The sequence below is a fragment of the Chionomys nivalis genome, chromosome 1, assembly GCF_950005125.1.
Source record: "Chionomys nivalis chromosome 1, mChiNiv1.1, whole genome shotgun sequence".
NCBI classification, from domain to species: domain Eukaryota; kingdom Metazoa; phylum Chordata; class Mammalia; order Rodentia; family Cricetidae; genus Chionomys; species Chionomys nivalis.
Window position 1 is genome coordinate 146,498,077 of NC_080086.1, and position 24,152 is coordinate 146,522,228.

Below are 24,152 nucleotides of genomic sequence, written 5' to 3' on the forward strand. Positions count from 1 at the left end.
GATGACAGAATAGCTGATGACCATCCTACCGTAGAATTCAAAGTACCTGCTATGCTTAGACCAGCAGTCCCAATATGCTTGTGCTTGAGTTTGAAAGACCTGATTGATCATTACTTTTACAATAGCTTTCTGGAGTTGGGCATGGGTAGCTTGTAATCACACTGGCAATCCAGCACAGGGGAGGCTGAGGCAGGAAGTTTGGTGAGAATGCGAGTCTAGCCTGGGCTATAGTGTGAAACCCTTTCTATAGCTAGATGGACAGACAGATAGACAGACGATTTGTTGAGACTGTTTGTTTACAGCATACTTAAAATTGTAAAAAAGCTGTGGGCAATGGCAGCCCTTCACCCTCTCCTGTTCATATTTTGAATGAGAGGAAACAGAGGCTCAGAGAATAGAGGAGGCTGAAGAAGGACCCGACAGAGTCTTTCAGATGGGGCCATGCGTCTCCTGAAAGCCTAACCATGCTCTATGTGGCTTGGGGATATGTAGAGAATGCCCGCTCCTGGTAGGTCCACCCCTGACCTGCAGCCCGTGGTTTGCTGATGTTTGGGGTAGGTCTGGTTTTGTTTCTCAGTCTGGGCAACAGGCGCAGGTTCCAGAAGACTGGAGGGACAAATCCTAGCATCAGGGAAATGTACATATTTGGAAACATTGAAAGAGCCATCCTGGTGGCACAGATATGTAATCCTAACACGCCGGAGACTGAGCCAGGAGGATTGCAAGTTCCAGGCCAGCCTAGGCAAGTTAAGAATGACAACAGAGCCGGGCGGTGGTGGCGCACGCCTTTAATCCCAGCACTTGGGAGGCAGAGGCAGGCGGATCTCTGTGAGTTCGAGACCAGCCTGGTCTACAAGAGCTAGTTCCAGGACAGGCTCCAAAACCACAGAGAAACCCTGTCTCAAAAAACCAAAAAAAAAAAAAAAAAAAAAAAAAAAAGAATGACAACAGAATCAGAACCCTGCCTCTAAAGAGAATTAAAATAGCACCCAGAGCATACGCTTTATTACTAATGGAGCTTAACTGCCCTAGTAGGGCAATACTAAGATGAACTGTCATTTATCCCCACAATAGAATGTCATTCAACTGTTTAAAAAGGGGTGAGAAACCCATTGCTGAGGTCACCAAGCTTCCCCATAAAAAGCAGATGGTAGATGTTGCTGGCTTGGCAGGCGATGAGGCCTCGGCAATTAGCCCAGCTGTTCATCATGAAAGTAACCATAGATAATATTTAAAGAAATGGATAGGGTTATGTTCTAATAAAACAATATTTCAAAGATCTACAGGGCTGAGCATGTGGCTTGGTGGAGAATAGTTAGATAGCATTCATAAGGCCCTAGCATTGCAAAACACACACGCACTGGAGGCTGAACTGGGTCCTTGGGTCTTAGTTTGCTTGACTTACTGAGAAGCGGCGAAGATAGACATCCACATCTTACTGCATGAATGGAAAATGATCTCAGCATAGACCGTGGTATCCAATGCCCAGTGTGCAGAGCACTGCCCAGTGCTGTGAAAGGGAGAGAGGGCAGCGTGTGTGGACGCGAGCTTTCTCTGGCAGAATAAAGCAGACAACACTGCCTCGGCAACAGATGTGAGGCTGGGAGGTAGGACGACCCCAAAATGTAGACTGTGAATCCTCTCATGCCTTTGGAAATTCCATCTAAGTGGCAGGTTATCTTTGCCCAGAGGAGTTCAACCAAAAGTTCTCGGTCCCAACTGGTATGGTATCCAGTTCCAGTTCCTTTTTGGTGGGCTCTATTTGACTTGATGCCAGCTCAGATTGACTTTGATGAACCTACTTGATTGTGTAGTATTGAGTCATTTCCAGTGTGGTGGCTATTAGTCCAGCCCTGGACACACTAAGAGAGACAGACAGAGAGAGCAGGGAATTGGAGAGAGACAGAGAAACAGAGATGTGCTCTCAAAAGAACCACCTTCCCAGGCCGGGTGGTGATGGCGCACACCTTTAATTCCAGTACTCGGGAGGCAGAGGCAGGCGGATCTCTGTGAGTTTGAGGCCAGCCTGGTCTACAAGAGCTAGTTCCAGGACAGGAACCAAAACCTACGGAGAAACCCTGTCTCGAAAAATCAAAAAAAAAAAAAAAAAAAAACAACCACCTTCCCAGCCTCCAGGTTTAAGTACTTAGTGTCAGAAGTAAAAAGAAAAAAAAATGGCTGCCAGCCTGCTGACACCACTCCAATACCCAAACAACAGGAACAGGGGATAGATACGTCTGGAATGATAGTGGGAAAGCGGAGCGGGTGGGGATGGGGTGGGGAGGAAGGATGAAGGACGTGATAGCAGAGTTTGCCAGAAACTGTATCATCTCTCACAGGAAATCCAGCGACGACACGTGGGTGAGCAATGGGACCTACCTGGAAATGAGGAGAGACCTTGGCTTTTCCAAACTGGACCACCCCGTCTTGTGGTGAAAAAGCAAAGCCGAAAGATATGTTAACGTGCTTCCCCACATTTGCTTCCGGAAGCAGCACACACCTGTGTCTGTACGTTTAAAAGATAATGTCTAGAGCAATCCCTTGTTGCTTAGCTTAGCAATGTGAGCACTGAAGTATGTGTTTTCTTCAGTAAGTTTCTCTACAATTTCAAGTATTATCATGATTGTTTATATGAATGTAGAACACCTCGGTATTTCCTTTTATATATAAACTATTTAATAAAAATGAAAGATTGAATGTTAATGTGTGGGTTTAAGAAAAAGAAGCTTTAACACTAATTTCCCAAAGGTGAGGGGGGACAGATCAAATTTATGCCTTATAAAAATCACACCGGAGAAAACAACCGTCTCCCAGGTGCGGTAAGAATTAAGAGCACCCAGGGTTGCTCACCCGTGCCCTAGCTCTCCAGGTTTAATTGGGGCTGGGATATCTTTTTAACCCCAGACAGCTCTTGAATTGCTCAGACGGAACAATTCTGCTGGTGCTGAAGTACCAAGAATATTTTCATTTGCATTTTCGTGGTTAAGGCGTCTGTGTAAGGTTAGCGGGATGCATATTTTTTTTTGTAAGTCGGGCATGGCCCATCTGGAAGGAGAGGCCTTCTTTCTCTGTAGTTCTGCTGCCTTATATGCAAAACTGCACCCCCCCAGAGAAGTTGTGCTAATCAGAGAGATCTCTAATAATTCAGCGTCCTGATGGCATCCTAGGGTCGCAGACGGCATCTCGTTTTTTTCTCAGTGAGAGCCAAATCCTTAACAATTTAAGAAATCCACTTTTAGCTTCCTGCCCCACCCTGGGCTCGCAAACTGGCCTTTTGACCCTGATTGAGGATGGAATGTCTCCCCTTTAGTACAAGACCTGTGGTAAAGAGCCTGCGACCTTCTCAGGCTTTAGTGAAGTCACTGGTGGTCTGAAATAACCTGGCCCGTCCTTCTTCCGTGTGGCGTTAGTATTTTCTACCTCTCGCTAAGCTCTGTACTTCTCAACCGTGTGTCGACAGTTTGACCATCTGCCTTATAGACAAACACCAAGCATTGCTGTTCTGTGTCGTCCCGAGGAAGCCGCAAAGGTTTTACCTCTTCCTTCTACTCTCTTCTTGTTTAAACACTCTGAGGTCCCAGATAGGAGCTACCAAACGGAAACCATTGTTCCCATGTCTCATGTCACATCATGGTAGCAGATTGTATGCAGTAGCTGAATTGTGTTAGCAAAACCATTTCGACTTCTGCCCAGAGCACATTAATACCAAAGCCTGATCGTTAAGCCTTTGACTTGAATGTCTGTAGCGATTCTATGAAACATTGTGTGGAATGACAGGGCAAGGAACTTTCTATTGAAAGCATTTGAGGGAGCCTGTGAGATTGACTCAGCACGTAAAGGCACTTCCTGTTCAAGTCTGGCAGCCTTAGTGTGATCCCCAGGACCCACAGAAGAGGTGGAGGAGAGACCCGACCCATGGAGTTGACGTGTGTTACAGCAGATAGCCGGCTGAACAGCACCGAGTTTTCACAATGGAGTGTTGAAGGTGAATTGGTAGTCTTTGGCGTCTACAAGTGACTGTCATTTTAAACAACTCATTAAATATTGGTTCACTTATTCCATTTTATGGAGACATCAAGACGAACACAGTGGGATTCTCATTTCCATTTCTAAGCAGCTGGGTGGCGCAGCTCAATTCTTTAGCTCTCATTTCTTCTTCCTTTCCTTTTAAAGCCTTATCCACATTCTGCTCACAGACATGAGGAAGAAGGCTGTAGGTTTAACGGCTCTCAGTGGGGAAACAAATCTGCTGTACACAATGTGAGGATAAATGCGGAGTTTTAGTAATATTGACTGTTAAATAGGCCTGCTCCGGAGGCTGACTCAAAGGAGACAGAAAAACAACAGAAACAAAATCCCTAAAAATATACCACTGGAATGGGCGTCGCCTTGTGGTACCAGTTTGCTAATTCTTAGATTTTCTTGTGACGTGATTTCTGTTGATTTCAAGCTTTATTGTAGGATCCCACCAACAGCTGACCCAAATGTCACCTTGGTAGTCGTCGCCTTATTTGAACCAGGGACCGGAATGAACAAAACATGTTCTGGAACCATGTGTAAAGTCTCCCCGTCACTGCCAGTGTCTGAATGAGGGTTTTCTGAAACGCACTTAATCTGGAGATGCAACCTTGTACTCGAATCTTAAAACTCCCTGCAGAAGGGTGGAGGCTGCTGTGTTCCTTCTGTCCTGTCTAAGACCCCCTTCCAACAAGTTTGTCTGTGTAAGACTTGCTTATTTTATAAGGAAAGCAGAACTGTGGTATTGCTGAGAAGAACTAAGGTGAAGGTTAAGTTTCTGGACTCTGACTTTCTCAAATACATAATACCAATCCCTGCTCCGTTTGATATGATGCTCTCAGCCTCTCTCATCCTAGCTATGCTATTTCAAGTTAATGTTAGGTTACAGGTGTTCTCCTGTCTATAGAATCTGTAGTGTTCCTCTTTTCAGTACTCATGACCCAAACTGCAACGCACCATTAAGGAATGAGCATCTTCAGTATAACAAAGGAGAAGAGCAGTTTCCTCCACAGGTCCTTGGGTACCTGAAGGATGATAATTTCCTCTCTTCAAAGGTGGTAATAAAAGCCTACATGCAGCTTCTTCCTGCAGTTCATGCTCTGATGCTAGGATGCAAATGGTACTAATTAAACAGATGCAGTTCCCCTCCCAGACACAAGGGGGAGTCTGGTATTAACTAACTAGATGCAGTTCACTTCCAAGACACTAGGATGAGTCTGGAACTGACAAAATAGATGCAGTTCACTTCCAACACACTAGGATGAGTCTGGGACTAACTAAACAGAAGCAGTTCCCCCCCACACAGGTGAGGGGGAGTCTGGGACTAACAAAATAGATGCAGTTCACTTCCAAGACACTAGTGGGAGTCTGGTACTAGCTAAATAGATGCAGTGCACCTCTGAAACACTAGGGGGAGTCTGGTGCTAACTAAACAGATGCAGTGCACCTCTGAGACACTAGGGGGAGTCTGGTACTAAGCAGATATAGTGTACCTCAGACTCAGGAGGGTTCTGTATTAAATAGGTGGGGTTTCACCTTAGGGTATCAATACAGTTACCTACTCAGTAGCAAGAATGCCTTAGCAGTTCCCCAGTCTTCCAGTGCAACTGGGGGACTCGCTAAGGGAAAACTACAAAAACTGAGTTTTTTTAATGCTTACTTCATTTAGGCTGATGTTTTCCTCATACCCTATTTTTAACTACTTCCAATCAGTCATTTGCTCAGCCTTCTAACACTGTCCTTCATCTGCATTTGCCAGATTTATGATGAGATGTTTTATTCTACCCTTAAAGATGGCAAGCCAAAAATAGAGGCAAGGGTTACTGTGCTTTTTAATGTAGGCTTACTGTGCACTACAAACCCTGACTGTCCTCAGATCCTCTTAGCTACCTAAGAGCGATAAGTTGCTCTCGTGATTTTAGGAATAACAGCTACGGTGTGTGGGCAGAATTTATCTGAATGTCTTTAGTTTTGATATCAACATCAGCATAAATCTATTTTTGCTAGCAGATTAAAGCTATTTTCGCTCGCTCACTTTTCTGTGTTGTATCGACCTGTGACTTGGAATTCATCTTTCTGTTGAAAGTCTACATATGGAACAATATCTGCAAATCATGATGGTCTACTACAGTGCAAGCCGGTTTTAAGGACTGGTTTTAGGGGATGTGGCCGTCAGAAATGACTACTCATTTATTTCATTCATGATTACTATTTTTTTTTAATCTTCCTCTGTTACCGGCAGAGGATATGCATTTGGGGGAAAAATTGATACTTGTAAATCTTCTATGTGACCTTTTGTAAAGTTTAAGTCCCACCTTGCTGCCCATCCCTGTCTGGCTTCCCAGAAGTCCCTTTCAGTCTGTTGTCTCTCCACCCCGGTGTGGTTCATTGACTGGGAATAAAGATTATAGTAACGATCACCTTTGTCTCTGTTTTTCCTGACTGTGGGTAGTCGTGGTTGATGGAAGAGACAACACGATGCTTCCTAGAGTCTGTCTGGAGGAAAAAGCCTGCTCACCTAAAGGGACAGATCCTGCGGTATTGAACTTGGGAAACACTGGGTTGCCATAGTCTTCTACCCTGCATTTCCCAGTCGCCCTCAGCTATTGGAGTAGGCACTAGGAGCTCCAGCGAGGTCAGTTCTAGTCCAAGGGTCCCTGCTCTGTTCACTTCCTGTGCTATAGAAATACCGTTTCCTGTGTGTATAATGTGAAATGGAGGTGTGCTGATTGCACCTATGTGGTCACACCAACAGTGGCCGATCCCTCCTCTCCCCTATCCAAGTTACATTCCCGAACATTCCCGGAACTTCACTTGGTGCAAGTCGGTGTGTCCCAGCGTCCTTCAGAATGACGTGGTGCTAAAGGAAATCTGAAGAGTGTCCTCAACTTTTTAAAATACTGGCCACTGTTTGCGCGTGTTGGTATTAAAGCATCAGGATGCCAACAACTGGGGAGACATTTTCGTCATGCTCTCAGACCCATAAAATCCTAGTGTCGGTGTGGTCACTGTCATCAGTGATGAGCAAGGCAGGACCATATCCCTAGCTGGCATCCTTCTCATACACTTCATAGCAGAAGTCCTGCCAGGGAACACAGTCCAACCCAAGGAGTCAGAGAATTAAATGAAGGGTCCAGAGCAAGTGTGAAGCCTGGAAGATTAACCAGGCAGGAAGCCATTACTGCCTCAGTGGCAGCTGGAGCTCCCAAAATGGAGACACCATCAGAAGCGCGGTTTTGAGCTACGTGTGCTTTGCCAGACAACCTAGAGCAGTCTGGAAGAGCTATCCCTGCCTGGGTCTCAAATCAACCACTCGTGTAATGGTTTTAATACGCTGAGGAGAGGCTCCTTAACTGCCATCATTTAAACTCAGACCGGAAAGATGCATTAATTAAGATTCTTAAATTTGATTAAAGTCCTGGGAGTAATTTATACACATGTATGTGCATGCATGTACACACACACACACACAATTTCCCCCTGGGGCTGGGACACAGTTGTCTAAAATTGTCATGCTGCTAGGGACAAGTTTCTTTCATAGATTCTATGTTTTATAGTGTCTTTGAAATTGAAAGTGTGGACTAGGTGACCTTAGATTTGGCCATGATGGAGCGTCTCTTTGTTGCCCAGGATGAACACTACAGGTATGTGCTTCCATGCCCAGCTATTTCTCAGGTGCTTTTCAAAAGGGCTGCACAGAAGGAGGCCCCAGCTGCTGCTGTGATGGAGTCTTGGGGACACATTTATAGAGCAAGGAATGGTTCTAAACCCAGACATTCCTCTACCTTCAGAAGCCACCCATCTGGTGGCAAGCTGGTACGTAAGTCAGTCATCACCATGGACTCAGAAGGCGCTGTCACTCACATTGTCACCATGGATACAAGTCTCTGGGCACATCTGTGAAGGAAATTCTTGTCAGGTTAATTGAGGTAGGAAGAGCCATCTCGTTGTTGGCCGGGGTCTTGGACTGAGTGAAGGGGACACAGAGCTGAGCAGGAAGAATCATCTCTCTAACTGTGACTGCGATGTGACTAGCCCTTGCTCCATGAATGTCCCCACCATGGTGAGCTGCACACTCAAACTATGAGTCGAAGCTTTATGGGAATAGGGTCTTATCTTCTTCTACATGGATCCCAGGACTTGAACTCAGCAGCAAGTGTCTTTTTACCTGTTAAGCCATCTTGCCAGTCCCTCCTGCATGTCTTGATATGTGAGGTGACAGATGTTCTTATTTATTAGGTCATTTTTTCCACAGGTGTTTTTTTCCAGTCTAAAGAACACCTGTGGTACCATTGACATGCACAATCACACACACCATGTACTGCTAGTAGCAAAACACGATGTGGGAACCTGAGACACGCGTGTCACAGAGAATGATACTTGCCGACCAAGCCTCCAGACACTGGAAGATATTTATCGATAATGGATTATTCTGTGTTGTTCTCTCAATGAGGTTACATTTTCCTCCTCAAGGCCACACTAATCCTCTCTATAGCACCTCTCTAACTATGTCTGCCATTGGGTGCTTACTAACAACTTCCTTACCCAACTCTCTTGCTGTTTCCACTTCTACTGGCTCACGGCCTCCACTCCTTAGAGTTTCTGATGCCTCATTTCCCTCAGCATGCCTTTCAACCAAATATACAAATCTGCTCATTTTCACTCTTTCAGGAAAGGCTCACATTCAAATGGGCCAGGATGCTGTGCAGGTCATCTCTGTAGCTTCTGGGAACATTGCAAACTGGGTCATCGGGCCAGTTCCAGCCCAGCAGCTGAGGCGTAGGTGCAAGGTCACAATGTGACAAACCAACACAGAGAGTAGTCCAACCTTGGGGCCCAACACCAAAAGCAAACAACTTGCCATGCTTTGCCCTGTTCTAACATTGAGTCCTGCTAACCAAAAGCCTCTGCAGTCTTGGATAACTAGTCAACCTATATCATCAAGCTGCCTTATCTGCTCTTAAAACTCTAGGGAGAGAGACTGGGTCCGGGGCTGTAGAGGAAAACCAAACAAGGCTTCCATCCTAACTGAGTCACTGCATTTGGGATTCTGTGTTTACATCATCATGCCCTGTCATATCAGTACAAACACCTTTGGTCCAGAGAGCCTGCTGACGACATTTTCCTTGTTGTAGCCTGAGCTCAGTCAGGCTGCTCCTGCCTGTTGTCTGGTCTATCATGCCTAAAATCCAACATGCAATGGGATGTGTCTGTGTATCTGTGTGGTACATGTGTGCAGGCACCCATGAGATCAGAAAGGGTATCTCATGCCCTGGAGCTGGAGTTATAGGCAGTTGTGAGCCGCCTAACAAAGATGCTGGGAGCTGATTTTGGGTCCCCTGGAAGAGCAGCAAACACCCTTAACTACGAGCCATCTCACTAGCCACACAGTCTTTTAGAAAGAGCCTTTGAGGAGAACAGATGGGAAAAAGCTGGAGAAGATTCAAGACATAGCAGATTTTTTCTTTTTTAAAAAAACCTCATAATATATGTTCTTAAGAGAAAACGGAGTTTGACTTCTGAAATTTTCTGAACCAAAATAAGCGGGCACCATCAGTTCCCTAGGACCTATATCAAAGCCAGGAAGTACACTTGGGCTTAGATGGATGCTGGAGTGTGTGTCAAGGGCGGCTCTGGGAAGCCACGTTCAGGTACTAACCAGGAAGAGTCTTGCTGGTTAGTGAACGAGCTAAGAGGAACCAGTAGGACCCCAGGAACCTGGCTGTTCCAAGTGAGCCCTCACCTAAGACAACTGGCTGTCTAACAAAACCCAACCAAACAACAAAACCAGGCTTGTCGCCATGTAGTACATATGCATGTATGTAGGCAAAACACTCGAACACGTAAAGTGGAAATAAGTAAATCTTCAGCAGAACAACAGCAAAGAGTCTCTTCCTAAACGGCTCTTCCCTCCTCTGCTCTCTGAAGTGTCCCTAGAAGGCTGCCACGTGATTTGTGTGCTTTCGGGTCTAGATAATGTACAAGACCAGGCTTTGAAGCATCGTAGAGATTCAAGAAAGAAGATCACCTATGTGGGCAATTTCAGACTGTCTATGTCTTTGCCTTTTTGTTTGGTTGATTAAAATACTTAGCAAGCTTCATATTTATCCAAGAGTTTAACCTGGCAAAGAAACAAGCATGTCCTAGTCCAGGAAACCAGCATGTTCTAGTCCAGGAAACCAGCGTGTTCTAGTCCAGGAAACCAGCATGTTCTAGTCCAGGAAACCAGCGTGTTCTAGTCCAGGAAACCAGCATGTTCTAGTCCAGGAAACCAGCGTGCTCTAGTCCAGGAAACCAGCATGTTCTAGTCCAGGAAACCAGCATGTTCTAGTCCAGGAAAGCTCCAGAACCCACAGACTGTTTATAATGGACGTTCTTATTCAGTCACTGAGTCGTGAGGATGCATGGTTAGTATTGTTTTTTTTTCCTCCTAAATGTCTAAAAGTCTGTTAGAGACTTGGTCCCCAGCCTATAGCACCAACAGATCTTGCCCTTTGCCCCATTCCCTCTCCCCCTTGCTAAAAACCATAGATTACATTCCTAAAGCTAGTCCCCAAGGTCCATGCCCTTATCTGGCCACTGACTTATTCCTGAGAAAAACCACCAAGGTCCAACAATTAAAATTCATCCTCTGGCTAACCTGCCCGATCAGGATTTACCATCCACCCCAGCACACACTCCCCGCTTTCCCTTACAAGCCTATTCCTACAAAAGCGTCCTCCCTGCCTCTCTTGCTTGCTTGCTGCTACTGCTGCATTTGCAGACGCCCTCCCAACTTGCCCCACTGGGGTAACAAACACCTTTGTGCTGGGAATCCGGTGTCTGGGTATGTCCTGTGCCAACTTGGGGGGCATCCTCCCTTATAAAGGGAGGCCTGTAGAAGGATGCTGAATCACTGAGACTAAGCCCTAGGTGATATGGAGACACCACACCCTCCCGCCCTTCTCCTGCCTGCTGCCTGGCTCTCAGGAGGTGACTACTTCCCCTGGTACGTACCTCTCGTTCACTGTGACATTCAGCTTTACCACAGGCCCGAGAGCAATGAGTTCAAGTGACCACGGGCTGAAACGGAAATCATGAGCCAGCATCTTGCTCCTTGTCACCTGTGCACTTCATATTCTTGTCACAGACACAGGAAGGGTAAATAACACAGTTACCTTTTTGAGTAATCAAAGTTTCAATAATTATAAAATACTATAGTGATACAAAAAATGGTTGCATTCACTAGTTTTAGAAATAGGAATTTTTACTGGGTGTGGTGATGGTGGGACATACCTCCACAGGCTGAGGTTGGAGGACTCCTGTGAATTTTGAGGCCAGCTTTAGCTACACATATAGTGATAGGTCAGCCTCGGGTCCATAGCAGAGCTGCTCACAGAGCAAAAACAGGATAAGGAGTGGGAAAATTACAAGCCTGTCATCCCAGGAACCTGAGGTGGGGAGACCAGTAAAGTCCAATGCCAACCTGAGTGTGCTGGTTGCTTTGAATCAGTTTGCAGGAACTGGACTGGGAAGAGTGGACGTCAATAAGGAACTGCCTCCTTCAGATGGGCCTGTGGGCAAGCCTATGGGCCATTCCATTGATTGATAATTGATGTGAGAGGACCCAGCCTTTTGTGAGCCGTGCTGTCCCAGGCAGACGGTCCTAGGGTGTATAAGAAAGCAAGCTGAGCAAGTTGTGGGGAGCAGTGAGTGAGTAGCCAGGGTTCCTCGTGCTCTGCTTTGCTTCCGGCCTCAAGTTCCTGCCCTGACTTCTCTCTGTGAGGGGTTATGAAGTGTAAGTGAACTAAACCCTTCTTTCCCAGGTTGCTTTAGGTCCTGGGTAGAAATTGCCACCAAGATGCTGGAATAATGTTGTGACTGCTCTGACCGTCTTGTTTTGGGAGGAGGATTGTATTTGGGACCTGGATCTGAAAAAGCCATTGAGTATTCAAAATTTAGCGGGCTGTTCTGCGGGAGCTTGGAAGACTGGTGTGCTGAAAGACATGCCGCCAGAGGAGGCCTGGTTTGTGAAGTTCCAGAGGGAAGCAAAGTCTCAGCGCTGTCCATACCACACCGAGATTGAGAACCTGGGGCTTCTGCTTTGCTGGGGCTGAGAATCAGCTGTGACTAACGAGAAACCGCTGGATTGAAACCTTTGTTTCCCTGAGACACATGAGGCTGGTTAGCTGGGGCCTGTGAGATGGGCCGTGATTAATGAGAGCGGCATCATTGAGGTAAAATCTGGGACATACATCTTCAGGGTCAGAACACAGACACTGTGATCCAGAGGGGGCCGATGCTGCATCTCAAGATGGCAGCCGAACTCGGCAATGTATGTGAGACTCCCGCATGGTATTGGTTTTGAAGGCCGTGAAGGGGTCACGGAGAGCAGCTGAGTCTTGGCACCATGTAACAGGATTGCGGTCCCTGTAGAGTAGTCCCGAGGCCATTTATAAGGGTGCAGCCTCAGTTCTAATGGAGGCCCCCAGGACTGAAGGGGACATTGAGAGAGGCTGAAGTTGCTGAAGCTCTTATTGCTGTAGTAAGATACCCAACAGAAGTTAAGGCAGAAAGGACTTATTTTGCCTATCGTGTGAAAGAGTGAGGGCCTTTGCGGTGAGGAAGACATGGCAGCTGGGGCCTGAGGTGGCAACCATCTCATCCAGGCAAGTCCCATCTCCCGAAGGTGCCAAGACCTCCCAAAACAGTGCCACCAGTTAGGGCCCAATTGTTCAAAGACATGAGGGGAATAATTCACACCCAAACCGTAACATAGGTGCACGCACACATACACATGCATTTACGATCTTTTTTTTTTTTGTTATTTATTTATTTATTTATTTATTTTTTCTTGCTGATTTTTTTATTAATTAATTAATTTAATTATTAAAGATTTCTGCCTCTTCCCCGCCACCACCTCCCATTCCCTCCCCCTCCCCCAATCAAGTCTTCCTTCCTCCTCAGCCCAAAGGGCAAGCAGGTTTCTCTGCCCTGTGGGAGGTCCAAGGACCACCCACCTCCATCCAGGTCTATTAAGGTGAGCATCCAAACTACCTGGGCTCCCACAAAGCCATTACATGCAATAGGATCAAGAACCCATTGCCATTGTTCTTCAGTTCTCAGTAGTCCTCATTGTCCATTATGTTCAGCGAGACCGGTTTTGTCCCATGCTTTTTCAGTCCCCGGCCAGCTGGCCTTGGTGAGTTCCCGATAGATCATCCCCATTGCCTCAGTGTGTGGGTGCACCCCTCGCCGTCCTGAGTTCCTTGCTCGTGCTCACTCTCCTTCTGCTCCTCCTTTGGATCGTGAGACTTCAGTCCAGTGCTCCAATGTTGGTCTCTGTCTCCGTCTTCTTTCATCGCCTGATGAAGGTTAATATTCAGGGGGATGCTTATATGTTTTTCTTTGGGTTCACCTTCTTATTTAGCTTCTCTAGAGTCACGAATTATAGTCTCAATGTCCTTTATTTATGGCTAGAAACATTTACGATCTTTTAAGAACTAGAAGGGCACAGTGTACTGTAGGATTAGGCCACTGCAGGCACAGTTTGCATCAGACTGGTGTAGGGAGAAAGATGCCATGTGGCCTCTGGTCCCCAGGCTCAGCTATTCCTCCTTTCTACCTATGGCCGCTTCAGGGACTTTTCACTAAGCCATTAATGGCAATTGTATCTTTCAGGAATGGAACCACAATCTTGGCTCACAGCAATGAAAAAGTAACTAATACATTTGCTCAGTTTCTTTGGGACAGATTCAGGCATGGAACTGGAGATATGGCTTAGTCATTGAAACTAAGTACTGCTTTTGTAGAGGGCCTGAGTTATGTTCCCGGCACCCACATACAGTGTTCACAATTGCTTATAATGGAAGCTCCAGAATATCCTACACCTGACTCTGGCCTCTGTAGGTATTGGAATCCATGTGCACATGCGCGCACGAACACACACACGCATGCGCACACGCACACACACACACACTTTTTTAATTAAAAAACAAACTCCAAGATGATTTGTTCTCAACTTTGATCTCATAAACATTTGATCTCACATTTCAAGACATGTGTGCATCCCAGACACACATCTATGAATCCTGGGGAAATTTATGAAAAAAAAAAAAGACACTCAAAACTGAATGAGCAACCGTTAGATGATGGCATCCAAGTTTTCTGGTGACCTTGGAAATTGCAGAGGTTTCCAGGGCTGACAAAGATGAAGGATTAGAAGGACACTTGAGGGATTTCATTGGTCAATAAAGATGAAATGATGTGGGGATTTCATTGGTCAATAAAGAAACTGCCTTGGCCCATCTGATAGGGCAGAATTAGATAGGCGGAGTAAACAGAACAGAATGCTGGGAGGAAGAGGAAGTGAGCTCAGACTCGATAGCTCTCCTCTCTGGGGCAGATACGATGAAGCTCCAACCCAGGATGGACGTAGGCTAGAATCTTCCCGGTAAGTGCACCTTGGGGTGCTACACACATTAATAGAAATGGGTAATCAAGATGTAAGAATTAGCCATTAAGAAGCTAGAGCTAATGGGCCAGGCAGTGTTTAAATGAATACAATTTGTGTGTTGTTATTTCGGGGTATAAGCCAGCCAGGCGGCCGGGAGCCGGGCTGTGGGAAGAGGCCCTCTGCTCCCTTCAACACTTGAGGCCCATCCTAGTTCACAAGATCTCAGGGTGGAATCTGGAGCTGTGGCTTAGTTGGTAGAGTGCTTAGAAGGAGGTGATAGATTGAGGAAAAATTCTTTCAGGAACATATTCTTGTACATGGTTGTTCCTTGGTATCCACAGGGAACTGACTTCAGGGCATACACACATTCCAAAATCCAAGATGCTCAAGTCCCTCATACAGAATGGCCCAGCATTTGCTTATAGCCTGCCCATACCCTCTCACATGCTTTAGGTAACAATGGCTAACATAATACAATGACTATTTGGTATAGACCGTTATGCTGCATTGCTTAGGGCAATGGCCAGGAGAAGTTCCATGGAAGTGTGATGGAGGAAGGTCATTTGTCAATAAACAAACTGCCTTGGCCCATTTGATAGGCCATCCCTTAGGTGGGTTGAGTAGACAGAATAGAATGCTGGGAGGAAGAGGAAGTGAGCTCAGATGCAGGGCAGCTCCTCTCAGAGACAGCCACCATGCTCTCCTCTCCAGAGCAAATGCGATGAAGCTCCTACCCAGGATGGACGTAGGCTAGAATCTTCCCGGTAAGCACACCTTGGGGTGCTACACACATGAATAGAAATGGGCCAAGCAGTGTTTAAAAGAATACCGTTTGTGTGTCATTATTTTGGGGCATAAGCTAGCCAGGCGACCACGAGCCGGGCTGTGGGAAGAGGCCCGCAGCTCCCTACTACAGAAGTGAATGTTTGTCAGTTTTTCCCAAAGATTCCTTGTTCTTTGCTAGTTAAGTCCCCAGATTCAGGGTCCATGCATAGCAGGCAGGGCCCAGAGAGGCATAAAGCTCAGTAAACCCCGGGTGATTTTAGAAGACACGGAGAGCCTCTTAGAAGAGCAGGGAAGGGCTGGGGCTGGGGCTTGATGGTACAGTGCTTGCCTAGCATTCCTGGGGCTCTCAGTTCAGTCATCAGTGCTCCCAAAATTTAAAAGCTAGAAAGGTAAGAAGAAAGGAAAGACATAAAACTGAACATAGCAGCACAGACCAGGAACTTAAGCTAGTACACAGACCGTTGAGGCAAAAAGATGAGACGTTCTGAGTCATCCTTGGCTTCACAACCAGGATGAGGCCAGTGTGGGCTACACTGAGAACCTGTCTTAGAAGGCTAGAAAAATGGTTTAGAGGAATGAGGAGGGAGGGGTATGTACTAAGACGTTTAGCATGACTAAGACCAGTAATCCAACAGATTGGGACTGTTAATTAACCATGAAAATTCTTTAGATAATGCAGAGTAGATCTGAAGCTGAGAGTCTATGTAAAGCCTACACAAAAAAAGAATACATTACAAGGTGGTAAATGGATGAACAATGTGAACTGTCATCAATATCAAATATGAATCAATTAAAAGGAGTCATGAGCCACATTAAAATGAAGGTCACGGGTAGTTGGATTTAGGATTTTGACTGAAACGTATATCCATAATGTTACTCTATCATAAGCCATCAAATCTAACTTGGTGTGTCAGCTAAAGTTGAAGACGTCGAAACCCCAGCAGAACTGAAGCCCCGCCGAGTCAGTGATGGAAAGGGAGACACGAATCCCCTAAGCCCCGAAGGTTACGAGCTCGAATGGAACTGACTTCTTCAAAGAAGAGGTAAAAATTGTATTGTCACAGATACATTTCCAGGCTACTAAAGACAGATTTCTCAGAAACAAAGATGAGGAAAAGAGCATTTTAAGCTAACTGCTGAGCTCTGCCTTGCACTCCTTGAGTCTAGACCCTCCAAGGCAGGACAGTGACCCAGGGTCCGAGAACGCAGGGTTCCATGTGTCTGTGCCCAACCACACAGCTCCACGTTTTGTGCTGGTTGTTGGGAATAATCCAGTCTCCTTAAATTAGATTCTTTCTCTGTTAAGGTTAAGTCAACTTCATAGCTTTTTCCTTTATTTATTTTTTATAAAGGTTTTTCTTTTGGTATACATGTGTTTCTGTGGAAATGTATGTGCCCTTGAGTGCAGGTGCCCACTGGAGGCCAAAAGATAGCACTGGATCCCTTGGAGCTTGAGTTACAGGTGTTTGGTTATAAGCTGGCCCCCAGGGGTGCTGGGGACTGAACTTAGGTCCTCTGCAAGAACAGCAAGTCCTCTTACCTGCTGAGTCATCTCTCTAGACTCCTCCTTTTAGGGAGCACATTTATCTCTTTTCATTTTTGTGTGTGTGCATGTCTGTGTTCGTTCATGGGTGTATATGTCTGTGTGTCTGTGTATGTGCATGTGCATGCTTGCAGGTGCCTCTAGAGGCAAAGGTAGCGCTTCAAAACCCATGAGAGTCACCTGATGTGGTTATGGGAGTCTCTTATGCCCCTTTCAACTAGCTTTAGGCTCCTGGGAAGTTTTTATTTTTGTTTGTTTCAAGACAGGGTTTCCCCTATATGACAGCCTTGGATGTTCTGGAACTTGTTTTATAGACCAGGCTGGACTCAAATTCACAGAGATCTGCCTGCTTCTGCCTCCCAAGTTCTGGGATTAAAAGCGTGCGCCACCTCCATCACCTGGCTTCCTGGATGGTTTTAATTCCATCTAGACAACAAGAAAGCATGAAGCCTCTACGTTAGATCTTCCAGGACAGTGTGCATGCTCATTTTGAAGTTTTTAGGGACATATTCCTATAACCTGTAAATACTGATCAGGGTTATAATCTGGAGGTGTAAGGCCAAAGCCCTCAGATTCAAGTGACTAAGGAGCCTATTCCAGACCACGAAGAAACCAAAGCAGCTTTCTGTGCTACCGCAAATTCAAGCACTCACCTGAATTTAACTAGAATGTTTGGGGTAAAATGGGAGGGTGGGGGAAGAGGCAGAGTGAAAAGAATAAAATGTGCCACGTGACAGTTTTAATTGTCAACTTGAAACAACCTAGAATTACCTGGGAAGACATCTCAGCCTGGAACGGTGTAAAGAAGGCTAGCCTGTGGGGTTGTCTGGATTGCCTTGGCTCGGGGAAGATACAGCACCAGTCCCTGGTTTGGGGTCCTGCCCTGTGTAAGAATCAGATAATCCAGTCCCAGGCATGCTTGCATTCATTCTCATGAGCTCATTCTCTTTCTCCTGACTCTGTATGTAAACTATTCAAGTTTCTGCCTTGACTTCCGGGAAACACGGGGCTGTGACCTGGATTTGTAAATGGGATAAATTCTCTCTTCATTAAATTTGAGTATTTTAATGCCAGCAACAGAAATGAAACTAGGGTGGTAGGCCTTTAGTGCCAGCATTGGGAAAGTAGAGGAAGACAGATCTCTTGAATTCAAGGCCAACCTGGTCTACATAGTTCAAGGACAGCCAAGGTTACAAGTGAGATCCTGTCTCAAAACAAAACACACCTCCAAAAGGATGTGTTTCTTTATCTTTTTCTGCAGTTTACTTATGATGTGCCTTAGGGGTATGTGTATGTATGTGTGTGCATTGTGTATGTGTGCATGTGTGTGTGTGTGTGTGTGGTGTGTATGTGTGAATGTATTTTCTGTGTTCTGTGTTTTTCCCTCCTCCCTCCCCTATTCACCATTTATCCTGTTTAGTGTTCTATATGATTTCTGGGTCTATGGTTTTATAACTGACAGCATTAACTTGAGAATTTCTCAGTCATCACTGTTCTGTGTTTTTCTTCTGGTTTATTCTCTTTGTGTGTCTCTTACATTTCTATCAACACATCCCCAAGACTGGAGGATATCTTCTTTCCCTGTCTGTGCCCTGTGGTCTGACGAGCCCTCAAAGGCAGTCTCCAAGGCTGTGCAAGACCTTTCATCACCCCCGTCCTTTGAGCTCATCTCTTCTCATCCCCCTGCTTGCGTGGCTCTCGGGTTCTCCCTGGGGTGTTTCCTGACTCCGATTCTATTCTCCAGTTCTCTCGTGTTGGCTGTGTTTCAACCATTCAGTTCAATTTCACACCAGCTGCCAACACCAGTGCAGTCCTCACAGGCTCAGGCCCACAGCTCATCTCCACGTCACGTCAGACACCAGCTGCAACTGCCATGTCCCTGCTTCTCTGTACTTCTGTGTCACTGGGCTAAAGAGGAAGGGGGTCCCTATAACTCCCTCCTCAGTTTCAATTATTTCCTAGAGAGGCTCACACAGGACTCAGGAGAGTGCTTCTTATACTGCCTGGTGGTTATAAAGGAGACAACCCAAGAACAGGCTAGCGGAAGAGATGTGTTTGTGTGCGTTGTAGTTTTTTTCTTGCAACCTGGGTTGCTGCCCTGGGTCTCAGGGCAGAACAGCCAGAAGCAATAGAGCTGAGCGATGATTTGAAAAGACTTTGGTGATTTGGGCTCTAGTGAAATAGCTTTCCTTTAACAAATATCTCGTTTTGTTTTATTTTCGTGTGTGCTCACATGTGTGCATCGGTACCCGAAGAACACCTGAGGCCAGAAGATGGCATCAGATCCTTTGGAGCTGGGGCTACATGCATTTGTGAGCGCCCTGACCTGCGAGCTGGGATCAGAACCCTGCTCCTTGTGGTTGAGCAGCAAGGGCTCTTAACACTGAGCATTCTCTCTCCAATCTCAAAATAGCTTTTCTTGAAGACAGGTCTTGTTAAGAATTTATCTGATATCTTAAAAATGGTTTTTGTTCTTCTCCTCTGGCAACAGAAGGGGGTGTTCTGGGGTCATCACTGGATGTACCCTGGGTGGAGCTGGACCTGGTATTTCAGGTCTATAATCCCAGCACTTAGGAGGCGGAGTCAGGGGGACTCAGGAGTTAAAGTCCAGTATGAGGTACACATTTTGGGCTGGAGAGATGGCTCAGCAGTTAAGAGCACCACCTGCTCTTCCAAGGGTCCTGAGTCCAATTCCCAGCAACCACATAGTGGCTCACAACCATCTGTAATGAGATCTGGTGCCCTCTTGAGGAAGAGACCTGGTCAATCATCTTCATCAACTTAGACCATGAAACCCAATATAGACAAGTTCAATAGAACCACCATATATGGACTGCCCAAGCTAAATAATAATGGGGTACACAGTGAGTTTGAAGCCAATCTGGGATAAATGGGCCCTTGTATCAAAAGCCTATTGATATAAGGAGCCTGGTGAGAGATCCTGGGGACGAAACTTCTAAGAATGGGGGAAGTTTTAACTCCCCACCAAGACTTGGCGACTGGGCCTCACAGCCATAGCAGAAGCCCTCCTGCAGCCATGCTAATGCCCACTGGGTGTTATAGCTCTGGTAGCTGTTCCTTCTACAGCTGTCTGTCCTGCTGGGAGAGAGGTTTGCCCTCTGACCCCCTCCTCTAAGAGACCCAAGGAAAACAAACGGAATTTTCATCCTGTCCAGTTTTCCAGTTTCCTTCCTTCCTTCCTTCCTTCCTTCCTTCCTTCCTTCCTTCCTTCCTTCCTTCCTTCCTCCCTTTATTCCTTCTTTCCTTCCTTCCTTCCTTCCTTCCTTTTTTTTTTTGAGACAAGGTCTCACACAGTACAGCTGGTCTCCAACTCACTATGTGTTCAAGGATAACCTTTAATTTCTGATAGTTTTGCTCCTACCAAGTGCTAGGGTCATAGGCGTGTTTGCCACAATGTCCAGTTTGTGAACCCAGGAACTTGTGTATGCCAGGTGAACACTCTGCCGGCAGAGCTGTACCCTCTTCTCATGCCAGGCAAACACTCTACTGGCTTCTGCTTGGTGATAGTAGAGTGGAGATCTTGTTTGGTTGTTGTTGTTTCCCTGATGCACGGTCTCAAGTATCCAGACCATCCTGGGTATCTGTCACTGCACATAGGTGACTAAGTAGCTAAGGATGACCCTGAACTTCTTGTCTACCATACCTCTCGAGTGCTGGGCTGTTTCTCTGTTCTTACTTGGTAAGTCTTAGTAATGTCTTCAAGCTCTTACAAGTCATCACCGTCAGTGTCTTTTCTTTATCCATCCTGCGTGTTGTCATTTTACCAACTAGAATATGAGCTCTGAGTGGCCTCCCCTCCCCGCATGCCCAGGATGGAGCCCGCATCTACCAGAGATCTAGTGAGGATAGTGAGTGGGTTTTCCTTCCTTATCTTCATTCATCTGTGAAGCCAACAAAATATCACCCACCCAGTACAACCTAAATTGTGGAATTTAATATAAGCCCACCTATGTTTTAACTGGTGGTAGAAGTCATTTAATAAGTAAATTAATTTGGTGGACTAGATTGCCCCATGGTGTTGCTCTCAATCTCTGTGGTTTCACGGAACAGATGAAAAGGAAAATGTATTCATTCAACAACCAGACAAAGGCTTTGGTCTCAAAGACCCAAAGCCTCAGTGTCTCGCCTTACTTGCTACCTGTGTGATATGCCACCTTGATTCAACAGTGATGTTTAGGACTATGAGATGGCTCAGTGGCTAAGGGTGGTTGTCACCAGGTCAGATGACTGGAGTTTGTACCCAAGAACCTACATGGTGGAACTGACTCCTGAAAATTGTCCTCTGAATTCTTTGTGTATGTGTATGCAAGCAGGCATGCACACACATACATTCTCTCTCTGTCTCTGTTTTTCTGTCTCTGTCTCTCTCTCTCACACACACACACAAAAATGGGGGGGAGGAGGAAGAGGGGAAAAGAGAAAGAGAGAGGGGAAAGGGAGTATGTGTTTAACCCACTGAAAAGACAGTCTACTAGCCAGATTGAGCTGCGTGGTCTCCAAGGACTGCAGCGCTAAGACCAAGAAGGGGAGGAAGATGGTCAAGACTCTACAGTTTAGAGCAAAGATCTAACCTGGCCATGCTGGCAGAGACTATCATATTAGCTCTTGGAAGGTGGAGGAAGGAGAATCAGAAGTTACAGCAAATGTGAAGTCAGCCTGGGTTATAAAAATGAGAAGTAAAAAAGAAATGTTTTTTTTTAAAAAAAAAAAAATACCTAAACCTTGCCCCATACCATCCTATTATCCCTCCCCAGTGAAGTGGTCTCGTCTCTCCAGTTGGCTTCCAGTATGTAATGCTCCACCTGAGGCTGTTCCCCTTCTCCATGTCTATTCACCAGTTCAGCCCAGCAGCCCAGCCTTCCCAAGAGCATCCTCCACCCGAGCTGCTGGGTGGTTGGCCCACAGCATTGTGTTTGCTGTAGCTGGGTAAATGGATTCAGCCTTCTATTTTGAGGTGAAACACCTTGTTGCCCAAACAGGCAAGGGTTTGTGCTGGCTACACAACTACCAGGGGCAGGTTGGGGACATGGGTCTCTTGGTCCTCTACTCATTCTGCTACTCAGCTTAAGTTCTCTTGCTAATAATAAAACTTATAATTTATTGATGGCCATACAAACTCAGCAAAGAGTCTATATGATTTGTAGTGCCAACCAGATGGTCCTTAATAAAACATTAATAAAGCAAAAGCAGATGGCATTTGATAAAGGATCATATAAGCCTGTCTGGGAGCCATAGAAAACACTTTTTCTAGACTGCCTAATAATAGGGAATTATCAAACAAGTTATAAAAGAGGAAGCTGGTTCTACACTGTGTTGTAGGGAAAGGCTTTAGGTTATTGCAGATATTGGATAATGAAAGATTTTGAGTGTAATTTTATCCCAGATTTGTAAATTCTAGTATGATTGTAGTTTAGAGAAATTCACAAGAAACAGTGGAGCCATCATGAAAAAATAAAAGGAAGTGCTTAGAACGCCTTCTTCTCTTGGAATCCCTCAAAAGCCATGCTATTCTTCATACTGTTACAGGAATACGGAAAACCCAGTGTCTAGAATTCATAAAAACACTTTCTTTGGTTGTTCGGTTGCCTATTCTCGCTTATTTTGTCTGTCTGTCTACCACATTGATTGGCTAGTATTTTGTTTTGTATTTGTTGTTTGGTTTGGTTGGGGGAGAGAATCTTGGTATAGTACAGGCTAGCCTTGAACTCTTGATCCTCCTGACTGCTGTGGCCAGAAACGTGCTATCAGCCCAATCAAAATCATGTACTTCCACATCAAGATGGGACAATGAATCACGTGACTGGATCACACCCGCTGCTTTGGGAGTCACTATCAGAACTCCATAGGACTGAAGAGCTGGGCAAGGTGTTTCAGGCTTATGGCCTGCCATTCAGTATTCTGAGGTAGGAACATGAGAGTCCAGGGCTAGCCTTGGCCATATACAGAAGTGGGGTCCAATTTGGGCACCACAGGAAGATCCAGTCTTAAAAACAAAATAACTGTGCACAAAAATCAAAGAGAAAGAAGACTCTGTTTTGAATAGGCGGATCTTAATCAGCTGGGAAGTAAAAGGCTGGGGACTGAAGTTGGTATTTAGATGTTTGACTCATCCAAATATACCTATCAGGCAGGGGCCAAAAGTTCAAATACAGACACTGGCCTGAGTTCAAATCCTCAAATCCTAGATTCAATTATACCAGATTCCATCATTGCTTTCATCGCTGTTGTTTCGTTGCTGTTGTTTTGTTCTTTTAAGCCAGGGTCTCCTCTTTAGCCCTAAAACCTAGGAACTTGCTATATAGTTCAGGCTGACCTTGTGTTTACGTGGGGGTGCACTGTTGCGGGGGTGCATGGGTCTGTGGAGATCAAAGGTTGACATGAAACATCTTCCTCAATCACACCCCACTTCATTTATTGGGGCAGCCTGGAGCTGGGAGCCTGGAGCTGGGCTCAGGAGGCGGCTGTATTCTGTCCGGCTTTCTGGTGGGTGTTGGGTCTGAATGCCAGTCCTCACATCTGCGTATCAAATACTTTACACACCACAGGACCGTTTCCTCGGAGTCTTGTTTTGGTTTTGAGGCAGGGTTTCCCATAGCCCAAGGTAGCCTCTAATTTGATGTGTAGCCAAGGCTGGCCTTGAACTCCTGATCCTTTTACCGCCACAACCCAAGTGCCTGCACCCCCCACATTGTCTATTTGGTGCTGAGGATGACACCCAGGGGCCGTGCCTGCCAACCAAGCACCGTACCAACTGAGCTACTTCCCTAGCCCAACACTGATGTCTTACTGTAAGTGTTGCAGTATGACTTCTCTAGGGAATCTTTACACCTCGACTATTTCTAGTTCCTGGAGGGTACATTGTCTGAGGGGTGGGTTTTGGGTTGAGAAGAAAGAGATGCGAAGGTTTTTCAGCCCGCCTTCTTGCTTTGTGAGAAAGATCTAGACCTAAGGCTGGTCTTTGTGGAACACTGAAGCCCCTTTATCCACAGCTATTCCTTCCCTGGTAAAGACTGGGTTCTTTTCTCCGCCCTTGCAGCCAACCAACCCTGTAGCAGTGGTTGGCGTGTTTGGGCTACTGACCCGGCTCTGTTCCAGTACCCATAGCATCCTCAGTGCTGTTTGCAAAACTGAATGAAAATCCAGGGCATGGACATGAATAACCAGAGTTACTACTTATCAGGATCCCAGTAAGTGCCCAGCAACGGAGCCCCAGTGACCCTGGGAGTTGGGTGTCATCATCTCTATGGATGAGGAGACTGGGCTTGAGGCGTGGAGACAGAGAACAGGCAGAGATGGGGATCACACACGTCACCTAGCCTCCTCCTCTCAGTCAGCCTCCCTTGCGGTGTT

At 46.0% G+C, this 24,152-nt stretch overlaps 1 protein-coding gene across 5 annotated transcripts in view; it reads left to right on the forward strand.

Moving 5' to 3' along the window:
* Osbpl3 (oxysterol binding protein like 3) overlaps positions 1-6,418 on the forward strand; it is a 176,727-nt gene extending 170,309 nt beyond the window's left edge. For all 5 annotated transcript variants that reach the window (XM_057766014.1, XM_057766005.1, XM_057766032.1 and 2 more), the window contains one exon: positions 2,340-6,418. In XM_057766014.1, the coding sequence (XP_057621997.1) occupies positions 2,340-2,436 (97 nt within the window). In that variant the 3' untranslated portion in view covers positions 2,437-6,418. The remainder of the gene's footprint in view (positions 1-2,339) is intronic.
* The last annotated feature ends 17,734 nt before the right edge of the window (positions 6,419-24,152 follow it).